This window comes from Semicossyphus pulcher, unplaced genomic scaffold (genome assembly GCF_022749685.1).
Source record: "Semicossyphus pulcher isolate SPU_LCO1_2020_fin unplaced genomic scaffold, fSemPul1.0.p SCAF_9, whole genome shotgun sequence".
NCBI lineage: Eukaryota > Metazoa > Chordata > Actinopteri > Labriformes > Labridae > Semicossyphus > Semicossyphus pulcher.
Window position 1 is genome coordinate 12,997,634 of NW_027211770.1, and position 18,884 is coordinate 13,016,517.

General features: G+C 41.1%; 1 protein-coding gene across 1 annotated transcript in view; it reads left to right on the forward strand.

The window, feature by feature from the left end:
• The window catches only part of LOC138584144 (lysophosphatidylcholine acyltransferase 1), a 29,699-nt gene that overhangs the window by 5,176 nt on the left and 5,639 nt on the right, over window positions 1-18,884 (forward strand). Inside the window, exons 3-12 of the mRNA XM_069656308.1 lie at window positions 2,446-2,585; window positions 4,106-4,320; window positions 8,163-8,275; window positions 9,674-9,734; window positions 10,161-10,219; window positions 12,788-12,822; window positions 14,442-14,496; window positions 14,877-14,959; window positions 16,705-16,830; window positions 17,502-17,655. Of these exons, the coding sequence (XP_069512409.1) occupies window positions 2,446-2,585; window positions 4,106-4,320; window positions 8,163-8,275; window positions 9,674-9,734; window positions 10,161-10,219; window positions 12,788-12,822; window positions 14,442-14,496; window positions 14,877-14,959; window positions 16,705-16,830; window positions 17,502-17,655 (1,041 nt within the window). The remainder of the gene's footprint in view (window positions 1-2,445; window positions 2,586-4,105; window positions 4,321-8,162; window positions 8,276-9,673; window positions 9,735-10,160; window positions 10,220-12,787; window positions 12,823-14,441; window positions 14,497-14,876; window positions 14,960-16,704; window positions 16,831-17,501; window positions 17,656-18,884) is intronic.

The window sequence follows — 18,884 nt, forward strand, 5'->3', positions numbered from 1 at the left end:
TTTTCCACAAGCATTTGTGAAATTTTCTGGTCAGCCCATATTTCTATTTTCTCGCAAGTGTAAGCACCTGTTATGATTATTAAGTAAATGCACTTATGATTATTTAAGTATTCATTTTGGTAAACTGTCACTAGCACACAGAACAACCTTACCACCGCAGAGCGAGTTTCAGTCAAACTCGCTCTGCTAAACACTCGGCTGCACCTTCTTCTTGACCTTAAACACAGTCCAAAAGGAAAGGTCTTCTGACTTGTAAGTGTGAAACATCTCATTCTGCAATATGGAAACAGGAAGTTCATACTCTAACCTCTACTGCCCGAAAAGGTTTCAATTCAAGCACTTGTATCATTTTGAAAGTGTTTGCTGTATTAAGCGCAACGTCCTGTTTCACTGAGGTCAAGAAGTCAATAAAAGCATCATTTGTGACCATGGTTGCATGTTTCTTTTTCCACTGGAAGACCTCATAACAAAATAAATGGTTTCCAGCTACATGACTGGCCACATGCTTTGGAAATACAGCAATGCACCCGGATTGAAGAATACTTAACTAATGGCTAAACCTTCAACCTCTGCTTTAGACTAGTCTGTGATTTGGTTTCGTGTATTTACAGTATTGCTCTACATCTGCAGCTACAATAAAATATCTAAGTAAAATCAGTCCGGATTAATGCTTATTCGGTTTTCCCATTTACTGTTAAGTTTTATCACATGCATTTAAAGATGCCTTTCAGTGCAATGCCTGTTCACTCTAACTCCTAAATAACCTCTCTGCTTTTGTAGCATTGCGTTTATTTTAATTCTAAGTGACGTTCATGCATTCTCATGCTTTGGGTCTGAATAAATCTTTTAACAAATGCATTATACAGTGGCTCTCAAACATTCCCCTGCAAGGAGCCTTTTTATTATAGGAAAAAGCTCCACTTCTTAGTCGGTTGTTTGTTCTTTCTTGTGGAAAACTGTAAACTCCATATGTGGTAGATTTATATAACTAATTAATGTATCTTAAGAGGATCCTGGGAAAGTAAACAGGAGGACTATGAAAATACACATAAGGATTGTGGTGCGGTAGGATTAGTGAGTAATATCTTTTTGCGACTCCCACAGCCCATTCCCATCTAAATACATCTATAAAGTAGAGCATCATAATAAACATGGACATTTCTTAGAATACGTTTTGAGGAAAGATAAACGTGTGTGAAAAGTCCCACTGCGCTCCAGATCTTTGGTCTTTATGTGCTGCCTGTTATTTGTCAGCAGTTTACCAGGCAAGCTTTAAATTGATTGATTTTAAATTGACCCCGCTGTCAGACTACAACTCTCCCTGGATAAGATAAGAGCGCTGACAGACTTCCCCTGTAGTGTTTGCTATCAATACAAATATTGACAGAAGATAACCGCTGCTGTCATGAGAAGCTGCAAGGTAAACAGTCACCAACGAAGTGCTTGGTTTTGTAAGCACCGATGAAGAACTTGTACACAACAGTCACGTAACTGTTAGTGCTTTGTTACAAGAAGTAAACACTGACATACAGACCATGTTATGACCTGAGGGCAGATAAACAAACTCCTTTTAACTGTCAGGTACTTAAGATACAGTTAGTATTCTGGTGTTTTGCATTGCCAAACTGCAGGTGACCACACCAGAGACCATTGCTTATATTGCTTTACACTCATGAAGTCTCTTTCTTCATAACATCACTTCACAACAACAGGTTAAATTTAAAGTGTGTTTTTTGTATTTGCACCAACTTTCATGGTGCGTTGTTAAAGATGTAATAAAATCAGCTTTGTTCTTGTCTCATAAAGTTACCTCACTGTATGCATGCATTTATTGTTCAGCACATAAAAGAAATGATGACCGAAGCCGCTTTCCCACTGGTCAAAAAACCCACTTACACTCTTTTTTGCTTAATGAGAAGGTTGCACTCAGGATTCTGACCCGGGTCAGATGACTCTGCAGTAGACCCTGGTAACTATTGTCTCGTTCCGATCGGCATTGATGGGAACACAAAACCCAAGCTAACACGCTAATCTTCTACCCCTTTCCGGCGCCATGCTACGCCTCGTCGGTAACTTCTGTGAGTCGCAGCTACAAATTCAACCCGTCTCCGTCCAAGCAGCGCTTGAACATTGTTCCAGATTTGTTGGCGCCAAGTTTGATAAATAAACTGAGTAATAGATACAATAAAGATCCAACCACCGTTAACTGAAAAAATAGGCTGAAAAAAACTCCACTTGCAATGAGAAGCGAGACAATCGGCATCTATAAGTGGGTCTTCCTGGGTCTGAAAAACCCGCATCAACACGCTACATTTAGGTGGGAAAGACGTATGATTGTGAGTCCACAATGGCTCAATACCGCAAAGACTACAGACAAACTGAGATGTGTGTAGTGTTGGATGTGTTTCTTTAACTCTTTTCCTTCTGTTTCTCACTCTCTTGCAGATTGCATTAATGACAGTCACACTGTTCCCCATCCGTCTACTCATAGCTGCATTCATGATGCTGCTGGCTTGGCCTTTTGCCTTCCTGGCCTCAGTAGGGCGCTCAGAGACCACCGTTGAACCCCAGTGCCTCTGGAGGAGGTGGGTGCTTTATGCATGTTTTGTGTTTGTTTGAGGGTGAATTTTGTTTTTCAAAAGGACCTGCAAATCTTTTATTAGAGGCAAATAGTATTTCTCTTGGAAAGACTCATGCAGCATGTTTGGACTTGACACCAGTAATGATGGAATGCAGCGGGCAGTTAGCCATACACTCAGCTATGCTGCTTTCAGGATGAATAGAAGATCACATTGCTCAAAAACGGTGCTTTAAGATTTCCCAGATCAAACAGTAACACAATGTTGTAGAATTTACTTTACTGTTTAAGGTTAAAAAATTACAGTGTGATTATCTCATATTACTCTGAGTCATTCTTGAGCTGGGATAGAGGAGGTGTTTGACCTTCTGTCTCCGTCTTGTTCTCCATTCTCACTGATTGTGAATAGTCTTTTCAAGAAGCTCCCTCAGCAGCTACAGGTCTCTTCTTCTTAAACACTTAGCGAAAGACTAAAAATACTTCCTGAAAGGTTAATGAACATGCAGGTGAATAATGTTATATTTATAGGAGACTTGGGTATAGACGGTGCTTGTAATTTAAATGTGTAGGTAGGTTGGTGAGAGAGGTCTAGAGAATAGAAACAGATCTCTTCAAACTGATGAAAGGTGAAACAGGGAATGTAGGTGAATGCTCACAGGTGATTTTAGCAACAAATAGTTCAAGATACCAATTTATAATATTTCATGTTGTGGTTGTGCATGCAAACCATTTAACAACAATGCTAAGTGAATTTTAAGTTTGCAGTTTTGCACATTAGTTTGTGCTGATGCCGTCTGGCCCCTGGAAAAAGCCACTGTCAGTCAAAGCTGGTGTTCTCTGTAATCAATAGAAGCAATTATATTTGAAATTGGCGTCATAGCTGTGGAGAAAGTCGTTCAAACAGCTCGTGGTTTTGCCCATCCTACATTCCTACAACACCCAGCGTGCATTTTGCCCCTCCCTCCGAAAGGAACGGCCCCAGCAAGAGACGCTGGAGCGAAACACTACCGTTTCGCTGCAGGCAACGGCTCAGAGCGGTACAGAATCTGAAATACGACGAGAATATATTGATAGATAGTCTAAAAAATCTTCAGGTCTGCAGTCTACCTTTTAAACCTGATGCTTTTGAACGAGACATGACATCGGAGGCGGGCGTCCTAGATTGAAGAAATGTAGTTTAGCAAGTTCCCTGGCTGGTTTTCCAGGGCCCATTGGAGAAGCGGATAGCGTCCTCCAAAGCCACAGAGCAAAATCCCTTTTTTTTTTTTTTTTTATTCTTAATGGTATTAGCTCCCCATAATAGCATGATAGGACTGAGGTTGAAAATTGGCGAACTGGCCCTTTAAGAGCATTCTGAGCAGCTTTGGTCTTCTTATTTAATGCAACAAATCTTAACTCCTGTCCTACCTTACCTTTCATTTCAACAATGTTTTTGCCTATGCATCTGTTATCCAATGTTGGAGATTTAATTGCCTTTTCCAGGTTAAATGAAATGTGCCCCTAACCAATGAATTGCCTTGTTTGCAGACTGGTGGACATCATTTTGAAGATCATCATGCGGGTCATGTGGTTTGCGGGAGGTTTCCATTGGATGACTGTGAAAGGGCGGAGGGCACTGCCTGCAGAAGCACCCATCCTCACCCTGGCACCCCACTCTTCGTACTTTGATGCCATCCCAGTCACCATGACGATGGCCTCAATTGTCATGAAGGCGGAGAGCAAGGATATTCCTCTCTGGGGCAGTAAGTAACGAACACCGTGTCACCTCTATGACCTAGATTGAGAGGGGGTTAAAAGGTGATCAGAGGACTCCAGTGAGGGATCTGATTCTTCATGACAGAATTATTTGACCAAAGTACATAATTTCTAAGCAGATTGGGCAGTAACCCAATCTTTTTCAGCCACAGCAAAGTTCAAGGGAAGTTTAAGTATCCACAGAAGTCTCCTTGTGTTGTAATGAAACAGACAAAGACTCTTTGGAAAGGGCAGGTCGAAACACCTTCTATGATTTTGCTGCTTCATCAGTTAAGAGAGGGATTGCCCAATTGACTTTTTTGTTTGATGACTTGAAGCCAAGTACACCACAGGTGATGTTCACAGCGGTGTATACCAGGAAACAGAAATACACAGGCCTTGCGTGTGTAAGCTGAAGTTTTTTCCAGAAATAGCACATTTCATATGTCCGCTCCAACTCTGCAAGGTGATTCTATAAAACATTGATGATGATTTTTCAACCTTGAGTGCTGCAGTTTTGTTAAATGTTTCTGATGACATAGTTCAATTCTTAAAAAGATACATGAAACATGAAAAAACAGAAGTTAAATGTTCCTCTTAAGATAAATGATAACTGAAATACAGTATATACAACCCTACTACATCCCTAAAATGCTCGTTAGCCTGACAGACATAATTGTGAATAATAACCATTATTTTGTTTGACATCCATATTATATTGAGGTGGAGAGCACAAACTAAATCCTTTCTTAACCTTTCGGTCTGAATATTATGTGAAAATCTGCGTCTCTGATAGCAGCTAACTGAAGACATGTTGGATGTCCTCATGCAGAGGTCAAGTTTGCCATGCTCTGTTTTAGCCAGTGCACTTACTAGTGTAACAGCAGATCCTATTAACTAGCTTGCGACTTCAGTTACCTTTCTAGTTGCCAGTTTAGGGATTTGTCCTTTTGGCCCCTGCAGCATGACACACTTTAAAAGGCCTGGGCGTTTGTTATTTTAGACTTCTTTTCTCCTCCTCCTGCGCCGCCTATTAAGTCATTAACTAGCAACTTTGTTACCTCCCGGATGAGTGACACTTGCTAAGTCACTGCAGCTTACTTGCTTGTGCTGCAGGATTAAGACACTATATTTGAGCACATTGTCTCATTGGCAAACTGTCATCTTCATCAACAGCAAGCGATCAGCTGAGATGGTATTTTAAAGCAACCTAAGCAGCATAAACATCTCAAAGTTCAATTATTTTGTTGCCTGTTTACGTAAGTGTCCTAAAAGTATTAAGTTTTTCCACTGATGTGTCTGTTTTACTGTAACATGACTAGTTGGCCTTTCAGTCGGAACCAGGCATCAATGCCTGAGCAGGCAACTGGAATCCAGAATAAGCATTAAGACCTGATCAGCCACAGTGACGTGTGTAGAGTGTCTCTCAGTGTACTAGAAAGAGCCTTAATCCCTTCCTGCCGGCAGACAGCTCACAGTTGGAATCAATTTCTTCTCCAAAGAAGCGTGGCCTCGTTCTCTTCGTTCTTCACCTTACGCTTCCACTCACCCTGACGTGTTTGCTTTGATCATCTGTCTTTAGGCTATCGGGAACGTTACCTTTGCTCATTTTTCTTTGTAATTAACAAGCAGGAAAATGCTTCCAGCATTCTAACCTACAATATCTAAACCCTCTCTTTGTCTGCTCAGTTCCTTTTTAGTTTCTTTATACTTTTTGCCGCTGTAACAATTGAGACCTGTTATGAGCTTGAACAAGAGACACCCACAAACAGGGTTAAGGGGAGAGAAGATGCCATTGTCCATGGCTGATCACCATCGACCATGGAGCCCTCTACCAATGTAACATTGTGTTTAAAAGCGGCTGCCACCCACGCCAAAGTTATGGCCGAACTTCTCTCCTATATCAGCATGAGTCATATATTTCACAATGACTAAGGTTTTAGTGCTTTTCTTCGTCAGTTGTTTCATAAAAACATCAGATTTCTACACAGTCCGAGTAAAACAGCGGGCCTACCGCTCGTATTCAGTTATAAGGTCCCAGCGCTCCAGAGAGCGTCTCTCCTGCCGGGCTGCTGATAGCGCTGTCAGCCGAAGAGTCAAACGCAGTGGACAGCAGCAGAGCAGGTTGTAACATAAAGCCACTTTCGGACTCAAAAGTGAATTACTGACTTCACTTAGACTCATTACCGGAGCAGAAAGGCTTGAAACAGAAGACAGACTGCTGCCTCGTCATCGTCCATCACAAGGTTCCACTCTGGACATTGTCACATACCAATCTGGTAGACAACTTCCAACCCTACCTCATGCTTGCATATTGTACACAGTGCAAATATCGTTCCATCGTAACACCTTTTCTCTCGGTGAAATGAGAGAGCGTACTATAGGGGATGGAGCGTCTCCTGATGTACCAGAAACTATGTTGCACAGCAAACAGGATGATACTGATGTGTTGGATGCGTTCTCCTGTTTCCAGGCTTTGTGTGAAGAATACACACCAATCAGCCATAACATTCTGACCACTGACAGATTGAGTAAATAGCATTGATTATCTCGTTACAATGACCCCGTCAGTGGGTGGGATATGTTGGGCAGCAAGTGAACCTGGAAGTTGATGTGTTGGAAGCAAGAAAAATGAGCGACTTTGACAAGGGCCAAATTGTGATGGCTGGACGACTGGGTCAGAGCATTTCCAAAACTGCAGCTCTTGTGGGGTGTTCCCGGTCTGCAGTGGCCAGTACCTACCAAAAGTGGTCCAAGGAAGGAAAACCTGGGAACTGGCAACAGGTTCATTGGCAGCCGATGCTTATTGATACGTGTGGGGAGCGAAGGCTTGCCCGTGCGGTCCGATCCAGCAGAAAAGCTACTGAAGCTCAAATTGCTGACAAAGTTAACGCTGGTTCTGATAGAAAGGTGTCAGAACACACAGTGCATCGCAGTTTTTTGCGTATGGGGCTGCAAAGCTGCAGACCTGTCAGAGTGCCCATGCTGACCCATCCACCAGCGAAAGCGCCTACAGTGGGCACGATACCATCAGAACTGGACCAGGGAACAACGCTGTTTTGGCAGCAGAAGGGGGTCTTACACAATATTAGGCAGGTGGTCATAATGTTATGGCTGATTAGTGTCAGTTCTGGTTAGGAAATATTAAGAGTTAAAGAGCCTTGCTGATATGTGTTAAGTTTTAAGCCATTCTATACATTTTCCATCAAACATAATTTATACTTTAATATCACCTCTGGTCTTTCTATTTCCCAGCTTTAAAGAACTGGTGTTGAAACTGAAGAGTTTTTAGCCAATGCTCTTACTAATAGTTGTTTTAGGTATGCATCCAGATAAAAGGCTTTTTATTCAACAGTGCTCACAGTAATATTAATGTCACATTAACAGGAATTTCATTAGTACAGCCATTCATCCACTCTTCACCGCTGTGCAGCTCAGTGGTGGAGTGAAGGTTGAAATGAGGTGCTTTGATAGAGGGCACTATCAGAGTGGTGGTTCATGTAAAGAGGAGCTTTGCTCTCTCTGCGCGCTGGACTTTCTAAGCCGATACAATGCAGTATTTGTGCCGCTGAATGCACCACGCTGCTTTTAAGTCCTGATCATTATGTGTATTGCAGGATTATTCATTGTTAAGGCGTTGCAATCTTTGCCAGTATTACCAGTTTAAGTGTAAAGGTCTGAGTCAGAGTTCCCAACCCCCCTTCTCCTAGACCACTAAATGTAGTAGATGTAGATCATGCAGAGGAGCTTTATTTGCTTTGCTGTCAAAAGAAATTTAAAAAAAGTAGTGTTTCTTTAGTCATTTGCATTTTTCTCAACTCTTCCTCTGCTTTCGCTCTTCTGCTTCCAGCTTTGATTAAGTACATCAGGCCAGTGTTTGTATCACGATCAGACCAGGACTCAAGGAAGAAGACTGTGGAGGAGATCAAACGCAGAGCACACTCTGGGGGAGAATGGCCTCAGGTAAATGGAATTGAAATTCTTCTGCACACTTGTGTATTAGATGTGGGCACATATACACCCAACAGCACCTGATCCTAGCATTGACAAACTTTAATTGAGATGAGATTTTCAAAAGTACTGTGTGCTTAAGAGAAGATAACGGTCATCTTATCCATTTTTAGAAAACATTGGATTCATATATTATCTGTATAAAGTACCCTTAAGGATACAACTATAACCCTGTTGCTCTTATAGCATGAGTGTGACATGGAGGGGGGGACTAACATTCTACTGAGATACAGAGTTAATGGTTAGAAAAGAATTGGACATCCCTTACAAAGGACCAAAGCACTGTTTACTACTTGTGAAAGCATGTGTCCTAGGTGATCAGATCACTAGTGGACAGCATGTTAAGGTGAGAACACATTCCAGACTCACTGAGGATGCATTGAGACCTTATCGCTCAGACCACATTTCGAGCTGGTCCGAGACACGTGGCCACATTCTTCTAGCAGTATATAGGTGATTGTGCCCAGGGCCACATTGGAGAACCCCCTAATCTCCATAACCGGGGTAATGATGAGGATGATTACTGAGTGACACACAACCCGTGTGTAATTCTTGTTACTTCCACTTTGTGTCTTTTGACGCTCCTTTGTGTCATCATTTCTTCTGTGGCTCCCAACATGCGTAAACGTGGAACGTGCATTAAAATAGGAACAAATCACGCCCCCTATTGAACATATATTTCAATACTGCGACGTAGGGTTGAGATGTGACCCTGACAAGTTCATAATAGGTCATTTTAATGCAGCGTTATGAGGACGTGTCATAAAGCAGATCTATAAGTTTGATGGTCACATGAACCTTTTTGTCTGTTTTGTTACTATGAATAGAGACTCCAGTCTGGAGCTCATACACTTACAGATAAGGACACAATTGTAGAGTCACATAAGGCTTTATGACCAAAGAGAGTTTTTAAGGTCACGTCCACACTTCAGTCCATATTTCACTTACTTTCTGTATACTCAACATGAATCGCTCTTTTATCTCTCTATGCTGCAAATATGTAGTAGTTTTTTTTCCATCAGCCACTGTTTTTTACGTTTTTATTTGCACATAGAGGTAAAGAGATAACTTGAATCGGTTTAGAGATGCAATCTAATGCCAGGTGTGAACTGACAAACTTAGAGCTGTCCGCTTCTGAACAGATGTACACAAGTTACAGTTGAGATTACAGACTACAGTCAAATCGGCTTTTTACTGATAAAATCCAGCATTACTATCAATTAATTGCACATCTAAAATGCAAGCTAAAATACACACTAATGCTCTGTAACAATTTCCGAATGCTCTTCTTACTGTTTGGGATATGGCTTCCATTATTGTAATTTGTGAACTTCTCCGTGTTTCCCACAGATAATGATTTTTCCTGAGGGAACATGCACCAATAGATCCTGCTTAATCACCTTTAAACCAGGTAAAGCTTCTTCCATAATCATTTCTCTTCTTATTCATCTTGCCTATTTTTTATTCCTTTGAAGTCATGCTGCTGGCCGTTTCCTCACAGCATGAACTGTTCTTTCATGCTCAACCCAGTGGGTATATTGACTTATTATTTAAATATATGTACACATCGAGTTAATCTCCAATTAATCTTAAAATGTTTTGTGTGTGGTCTTAATTATTGAGGAAGCTGAACAGAAATCACTGTCAGCATTCTGAAAGTTTTAATAATGATGTGATAGTTTAACTGAAATGAGCCTTCAAGTGAGTTCATGTAAGACCAACATCTAAAATACACTAATAACAAATTGGTATGTAAAAGGGTTTTTGCTCCACTTCTCGACTATATTTGTTGATTATGCAGTTATGCCAATTCTTGTGTCCTTTTTTGCTCTTGTAGGGGCCTTCATCCCAGCTGTACCAGTGCAGCCTGTGGTGATACGTTACCCAAATAAACTGGTAAGCTTGTTTTTGGATACAGTTGAAACACAGCTTAAAGGGGGGGTATTATGCTAATTGCAAGCTTCATATTTCACTCTGTGATACCTGTGCAGTAGCTTAGCATAATTTACAGTTACAAAAACTCCTCATTTTTCTCACACTGGTGCTCTGTGCAGGCCCTCATACAGCTTCTGCCTGAAACGACTCAGTCAGCTCTGTCCCTTTAAGAAACCCCGCCCCTACAAGCCCACTTTCTTCTGATTGGTCAGCTCTCTGAAGCCTGCTGAGGCTGCACTTTATGACATCACAAGGTGCAGCATGTAGAAAAAACAGTGTGAAACCTGGCGTTCACAGCAGCCTGCAGACTGAGCTGAGAAGCCTGGGGATTACTCCAACATACTGAAACATTTTAATATCAGATAGGGGTTAGACTGGCAGTGAATCCATACCTGTCTCCTTACTGTCTTTATGCAATCCTTCTCAGGAACAGGACTGCTCAAACACTGGTTTCCTTTAAGATTAATCAGTAGCCCAAGATCTGCATTCTGTTCTTCATCAATAATCGTCAATAGTCCGTCACTTTCATTTAGCAGGTAGCCTTTAGATAAAACCTCTAAGTTGTAAGTGCTAGGAGAATGTCAGGAAGGCATCCTAATTGTATGAACATGCGTAATGTGCATGATATGCAAGAAATAAGCCTATATGCCTAAACCTATATGAGCTAGGATGGGCTTTATTGTTTGTTTCTGTATGTATACTATGCCTGCCCGGTGGCCTGCTTGGCATCTTGTCTCACTCAGTAGGTAGGTAAAGATCTTGCCGGTCACATGACAGTCAGAAAGATATTGCAGATAAATATAGTATCCGTGAAGAAGACAATGTTCCGGACACATTTTGCGCACTCAGCAGAATCCCAGACATTACTGTGAAATCCTCCCTAGGTCAACAGTCTTGTTCACATTGTGTAAATTTTGAAGCTCCTCATGTCTGGTAATGCATGATTCAGAATGAGTTGATCTGTTGGCTGAACCTGTTGTAGATCGAAAGTGTCAATAAGTATTCTGAGGCGACTTAAGGACATGGTGTAAAGGGGAAGAAGCATGACAAATTTAAAAAATAAGTGCCTTCATGTTTAATGGTTTAGTTTTCAAAATGCAAATAATGAATCAATAGAAATTGCAATTAGCACCCTTGCAAATCACACTAGAACCTGCTGCATGGACCTCTTATGGCGTACTTGTGTTCACATGCAAGACTTCACTGCAGCGTTACACAGATATCATGCGTCTCTTATCTGTTAAAATGATTTGCAAACCAGTTGAGACTAGTACTTATGGAGATGCATCCTGCTGTGGGCATGTGGGACTCATGTAGCATAACAGCACCAAGAGTGAGTGTATTATTTATGATTTACATTTCTTTATATAATTTATGAATCATATTTGCTTCCTATTATGCTTCAAAACACCAAGGGCAATAACTATATATAGCAATAGCTTCATTGAGAAAATATCAGTTTGCCCAATTGAAGTTCGAGCAACTTTGTGCTAACCAATGAAGTTGTTAAAGTCCAGTTATGAGAAAGATTCAGTGAAGTGTGCAGAGAGCAACTTTCTGATGGCCTGACTGGAAATCTGGCTAATCATCGTATGACTCAAAAGGAGAGTCCGAGGCTCTGCTCAGGCTTGTTGTTGTGTTGAAACCCAACGTTAGCTGGGGACATCGTGAGAAGGAATTGTTTGAGAAGCTTCAAATCCAGTAAACCTTCACTGGCTTCCACTGAAGAGGCCCCGGATCTTTAGATGTTGCAATATTTGAGGTCGATTGCAGAAATCCCATCTGTTCCCTCAGTGCATGTTGCTCTGTTTACATCTGTAGCAATGCCAGGATTCCTCACTTTTTGCTGAACCACATTTTAGAAACATCACTGTGAACGCTTTCCTGTTTAAGTTGAATGGATTTTTGAAAAAACTGCCATTTAACTCCTGAACAGGGATTTTTTATATCCACATTTGTGTTTGAAATATGATAAGGAATGATCGGATCTTTAGAAAAAGGTATTGGGCTTTTTAACTGATTGGTGTCTATGTATTTGTTAATGCATTCTATAGCTATTCTATTGTTAAGCATACATGTTGGGTTGATATGTGATCATTTATTAACTTTAATGTACTTGCCGTGCACACTGTGTAGCTGTGGTATGTAGGACCATTTTAGGTGAAGTTTTGGACCAGGACTTGGTATCAGCAGACACTCAAAATTAAATCACTCACATCAGGATCATGGGCTATAAAACTTAACCTTTACCTCCCTATGTAACGCAAAATTTTAAGACTGCTAAACAAATACCAAGACATGTGTACAGTATTTATAGGATATGGCTAAAGGACCTAATTTCCAAACTATCTTAAAACCAGTATTTTTGAGGAGTAGTACAGGAAGTACATGGGAACTCATTTTCCACCTGAACCTGATTACTATATTTTTTGTGTGCAAAAAAGAACATTTAGAAATGCATCCTGGAAATATTTGGGTTTTTTTTTATAAAAAAATGTCTGATGTTTTTCATTCATGTACTTTTTGCAGGACTCAATAACATGGACGTGGCAAGGGCCTGGAGCGTAAGTATACTATTTCATTGTTTACTATATGTTGTGCTTCATTTTCTATTTGATTTTAAGTGTTTTTTTGTTTTTGTTGTTGTTGTTTTTTTCACTTAAGAGAAGGCCAATCTGCCAATAAATACACCCTGACATGAACTTAAATATATAATGTGAAATCATCATCACCAAAATTATTGATCAGTTAAATAAAATTATTACACGGCAGGGTTAAATGCTTGATTCTGATTGGTTAATAACGGCATTCCGAGGTCTGTTATTTCTGGATAGCAGACTGTTACTATGAAGAACAGACTGATGCTCGGGATTCGGCTCTAATCACACAATCTGGAGCACTAACTGAAATCATATCAATCTGCTGAAAGAAGTTCGATAAATTTGATGTCGGTCTGGTTACAAGAAGGGGGGGAGCGGGGAGACAAAAACAACAGCGAGAAAGCAAGAGAGGGATCTACAAAACTGAAGATTGCACATGAAGTAAACATTAAACAGCACACAGTACGGGATAGGCGGTGTTTAAATGGAAAAGAAAATGTCAACAGACTCTGACAGTGACGAGGCAGAAAACCTCAATCAGGCGCTGCGCTGAATCCTGTGGTCCTGTTCAGTGTCTTACTTCATCACTGGAAATGTTTCCATTTAGCTAATTTTTAGAAGGCTAAAGAGTTAAGAGTATGGACGCAGTTCAGAGTGTAACAGACTATTTTTAAACAGGAATATTGTGATTTTTAGAGAAATAAAATCATTTCTAAATTGATATTTTGTGTCGAATTATTGATTATTTTTTTTAAGTAAATAGCCTAAAGTAAGTGGGATAATGCTTCACATCAGGGTCCTGCTCGTCCTGTCGGGGTTCCATTCTGCTATAACAAACCACACACTTTACATTATCCCTCACTTATATGATAAATAATGAATGGTGATAAATTATTCGCTCATTTAACATCTACATGCAAATCAACAACCTCAATGTTCAATAACTGAATTATTCAGACTTTTACAATATTGACTAAATCTACAAATTGAATATAAACAGATGGAAATGTTCAGTGTAGGATGAGCACCGTCTTTTGTTCCAAAGAGAATTAACTACTATATACAGTATAGTTCATACATGTAGCGAGTATAGGCCTGTACTCTGGAAATGAACGCTTTTGACTGAACCAGAATCTCAGCATAGAGATCTCAAATAGACAGGAAGCAGATTAGTCATGGCTCCAGGAGAAAGACTGCCCTTGTTATCAGTCTCTGCGGTGTCCTCAGAATACTTTGTCCTGTTTTGGTTCAGCTTCCATCATTATGATCAGTCTTTGAATGCCTTCTAATCACAGCTGAAGAACTAATACTGTTATACAATAACTCATGCGAATTAATATGGAGCATAAAGTGACCCTTTTTCATGTCACAGTTGGTGTAATAGTTGCACCACATCCTATTTTTATACCCTTTGTCCTAATTGAGTTTGGATTCATGGTGTTCTTCAACTCTTGAAAGGCAATACATTGAGGAAAATGCCTGGAGAGCAGCAACAAATCATCTGCCCATTTGAAATTCAGCCCCATTAGTGCTCCTTTGTGTCTGTATTTATTTGTTGTTGATCATGTCCTTTTATCACCCAGGTTTGAAATCTTGTGGCTGACACTCTGCCAGCTGCACAACGAGTTTGTGATCGAGGTTAGCACAATGTTATCTCTTCATACTGCATGAATCACAAGACTGCAGATCATGACCTATTTACTCAGGATCATCACTAAACTAACAGGATTCAAAATGATCAACTTGTACAAATTGGAAGAAGGCTCTTGTAATTGATTTGTATTTGCATATTTTGAAGATGTTGAGTATGCCCCCTTGCCTATTGTTTTGTCTGATCCATACAGACATGTAATTATTTTCCTCTTCCCTTTTAGTGGATATAATCTTAGCTAATTTCTTTCAAGAGAATGATTATCAGTCCACAGTACATCAAATTGTAAATAAAGTGTCCGTTCAACAAAATAGATCCTTGATGATGTCTGAGGTTTGGCTAACTAATGATCTTCGTCTCTCTGCAGTTCCTCCCCATCTACACACCGTCAGAGGAGGAGAAGAAGAACCCAGCTCTCTTTGCGATCAATGTGAGACGTGTCATGGCTAAGTAAGTTCATGTTTTATATGATTAGTGTGGTTCTTCTCTTGATTGTACAGTCCAGGGGTCTCCTACCCTGCCCCTGGAGAGCTACCTTCCTGCATGTCTCTGTACTCTAGCACACGTGATTCGAATGTTTTGCTCATTATCATTCCCCTGAGACGCTTCAGTTGGTTGATTACGAGCAGATCGGGTTAGAGTACAGAGAAACCTAAAACATGCAGGAAGGTAGCTCTCCAGGAGCAGGGTATGAGACCCCTGGTGTAGACTAATCCAGCGACCGATTTGTGCGTGCTGCCGTCTTGTGGAGCCGCCATGACTGCGGTGGCAACTAAGTGCCTGCTGCTGACTGTGACGGCAGCATAGTTAGTAAAGATGTTAGACAGCTGCCTCTCGTTACTAATGAAGGGACCTTAATCAGGTGATCTTAACATGATTTAGATTTCACATATTAGACATCGGTTACAACAACATGATGGAGAAATAGAGAGAGAAAATCGTCCATCCGCCACATATTTGTGATGACGTGCTGTGTAATATAACGTTACTCTGCTAGCTAGTTAACATAATCAACTAACAGCTGCATTTGATCTTCACAGACGAGTTGCATCGGCAAATACGTTTTTTATAGATATTCATTCAGCATGTTGATTTTCTATTTTTCTGTTCATGCAGCTGGTCTCTAATGATTACAGGCAGCTCTTACTTGATTATGCTAACTAGCCAGTAGAGGAACGTTATATATGAGATCATTCTAATAATCGCCTGGCGATGAACAACTAAATGCATCTACAGGTCACTCAGAGAGAGATGAAATTACTGTAATAATAATAATAATAATAATAATATTATTATAATATTGTCAATTCACTTGTGAAGAATATCTCAGTGCTCTGTGCAACCAGTGAGCGTCCGGTCTCATACAAGGGGACTCTTCATGACGTAAAGGCTTGTGTATTGTGCCTTAAGTTAAAGTTTGTCTCAACTGTTGGAGCAGTCGATGACTCCACAGGTTCCTGCATCATTGTCAAAAGTAAAGTTCCACAGAAAGTGGCTGTAAATGCAGAAAATTGTTCTCTTCTGAGGACAGCTTGCATTTAAACGCACAGATGTCCCAGGGAGAAGCCACCGCAGTAGTGGCGGCTTGTCAAGTTCCGGTAATTCCCCGGATTAGTGTATAACACCCATAATCGGTTGTTGAGAGCATTCACATGATTCATTATTTATTTTACTGGACAATTACTTATTTAAACAACACTTTCAACATGCATTAGTTCTGTTTTGTGGGACATCTAATCACCTGCATGGATAGCTCAAAACCTCTTTCACATAGAGCGACAAGCAGGGAAGGGCAGATACAGCGTCAGAGTCACAGTTCACTTTATTAAGATGAAAATGTTCTGTAGACATTTCTAAATTGTTTCCTCTTCATGAGTACTAATCATTCATGAGATCAGAACTGTCGCTTTGCTTTGAATATGAAAACCGCACCATTATTTAAATGATCTTCCAGCCAACGCTGGCTTACTCAGAGCTCTGGTTACACACATTTTCCAAACCACTTGTTTGCTCAGACACTCCCACACTCTGTTTCCCTACTTTCAGCCTGCAATGGGAAACTTCAGTTTTGCAGGCGGACGTTCAGAGTATTTTTGCAGCCCTATCAGTTACCGCATTGGCCCTTTTAAACCTCAGGCAAGTATCGATTTGCACAAACTGATGTCCCGTCATTGTCTCCTCTGTGCTGTGTTCAGAGCCCTGGGGGTACCCATCACAGACTATTCATTTGAAGACTGCCAGCTGGCCATGGCAGAAGGCCAGTTGAGACTGCCAGTCGACACCTGTCTGCTGGAGTATGCCAAGCTCGTCAGGAGACTGGGGTGAGTCACTTAAACCTTCCAATGCACCCCTCCCATTCAAGAGAAGCAAGGACAAGGGGGTGAAAGGGGGAGACGGGGGCAGAATACTCACAAAACACCACGGGGACCGGATCCAGTGTCTGGCTGTGGTGCCTTTTGTTGTGCATTCCAGCAAAAGCAACTGGTCGTGCGCACAGGTGGGGAGGCAGTCGGAGATTGTCCTTGTCACTGAGCTTGTGACTCCCACTGGTTGGTCAGGTGGAGGGGATCTGGAGGGGGGTAGTGTGATCTACACACATGGTACAGTGTTTTTTGGTGCAACCCCTCTCTGGCAGGTGTAAACAAGCGTCTGGCAACACCATGTATATCCCAGGACACACATGGCTGTCTGCTCCCTTCACGGTTCAACGGCTGGCAGTCACAAGGACCACTGACAGTGCTGGGCTGAGGAAAAAAGGGGAGGGGTTGAAAATGAAAAAATGTACTGCAAACATTTTAATATAATGCAGTTAAAGATAGTGGGGTTCAAACAACTCCACACTAACAGTTGAACACATATACACTTTCCCTGATGTATTTACCATAATTCCTCTTTGTCTCTTCCTCTTTTTGGTTGGGGTATTTCTAAATTTCCTTGTTTACACAATGGCCAAGTTATTTATTAACAAAGTCTCTTGCCTTTGCCCTCCCAGGCTGAAACCCCGGAACACCGAGAAGGTCCTGCAGGAGTACGGGAACCGAGCCAGGAAGCTGGAAGGACAGAAGCTGGGCTTGGACGACTTTGCTCAGTTCCTCGACGTGCCGGTTTCAGACATGCTGCGAGACATGTTTGCTCTTTTTGATGAGGTAAAGACTTTGATGTGATCCAATGTTTTTCATTTTTATAGAGAGATTCATACGAGACATACAAGTAAGAAATAATAAATACAGAGACAACAACAGAGAACAAAGAGGGTAAAACAGTAAGGAAAGCATTTGAGAGACGCTTACATCCTGAAACTTACAGTTCAATGAAAACAACCCCCACCCCCCAGGACCTACGGGATCATAACGGACAAGTCTCAAGGTTGTTGGGCAGTGAGTATACAAGAGCTTTCAGTTTCTCAAGAGCCAAATGCCATTGATTTAGGTTGGCCTCCTTAATCCCATTTATACAGGCAGTTGATAGTTCCATGTGAATAACATCAATATATGTGAGGAACGTATTGCAATTAGTTTTTTAGCTGCAGTGAGGCCTGCAAAAATAACCCTCTTCTGATACTCTCGAGTTGTTCATTGAGAGACATCATTCAATATCAAAATAGGTATAAATACCTCTATGGATAAAGAGAACATATCAGATAAATGGGTGGCTACTTCCCTCCAAAAGTCGGCTACAGGTGGGCACTCCCAAAATGTGTATAAAGCTTCCATGGGCTCCCTGAGTACACAGGGAACAGAAGGAATCGGCTACAGTTTCCATAAGGTGCATCCCTCTAGGAGTAAGATCAGTTCTATGTACATTATTCAGGTGAATTTGTTGGTGGTCGGGGTCACGGGACGTCAGCAGGATGTTAGTCCACACAGTGTCCCAGTCAAAGTCAGCCTCCAGGTTTGGAATATCACTTCTCCACTGCCTGACTTCTAAAGATGATATAATTATGCAGTAAGCAATAAGTGCATCAATTTAGGAAATTAATGATCTCCAGTTGAAAACGGGTACTTTTAGTGGCTTGAAGTGTGGCATCCAAACAAACGGTAAAGTTTTATAGCAGCAATGTGTCCATGACCTCAATCTCGGATCCCATCGACAACGACGACATAGCCTCTGGGGACAACTGTGAACATGTCAGGCATGTAGCCAGCGGTTACAATAAACGACTTCCAGATAAGATTTCCTTTTCCGTGTGCTGCGCTTGTTTTTCATTTACTTTAATTAACGGGTCCCGCCTTTGACGAAATTTCAACACCATGATGCAGATTTGTAAAAAGTAAAAATGAAGCTTTGTCAGGTCTGTCCTCAAGAGGAGAAAAAAAACTACTTTTAAAATGCTTGTTTGTTGAACGACGGTCAGATTGATCATTTCTGATGCATT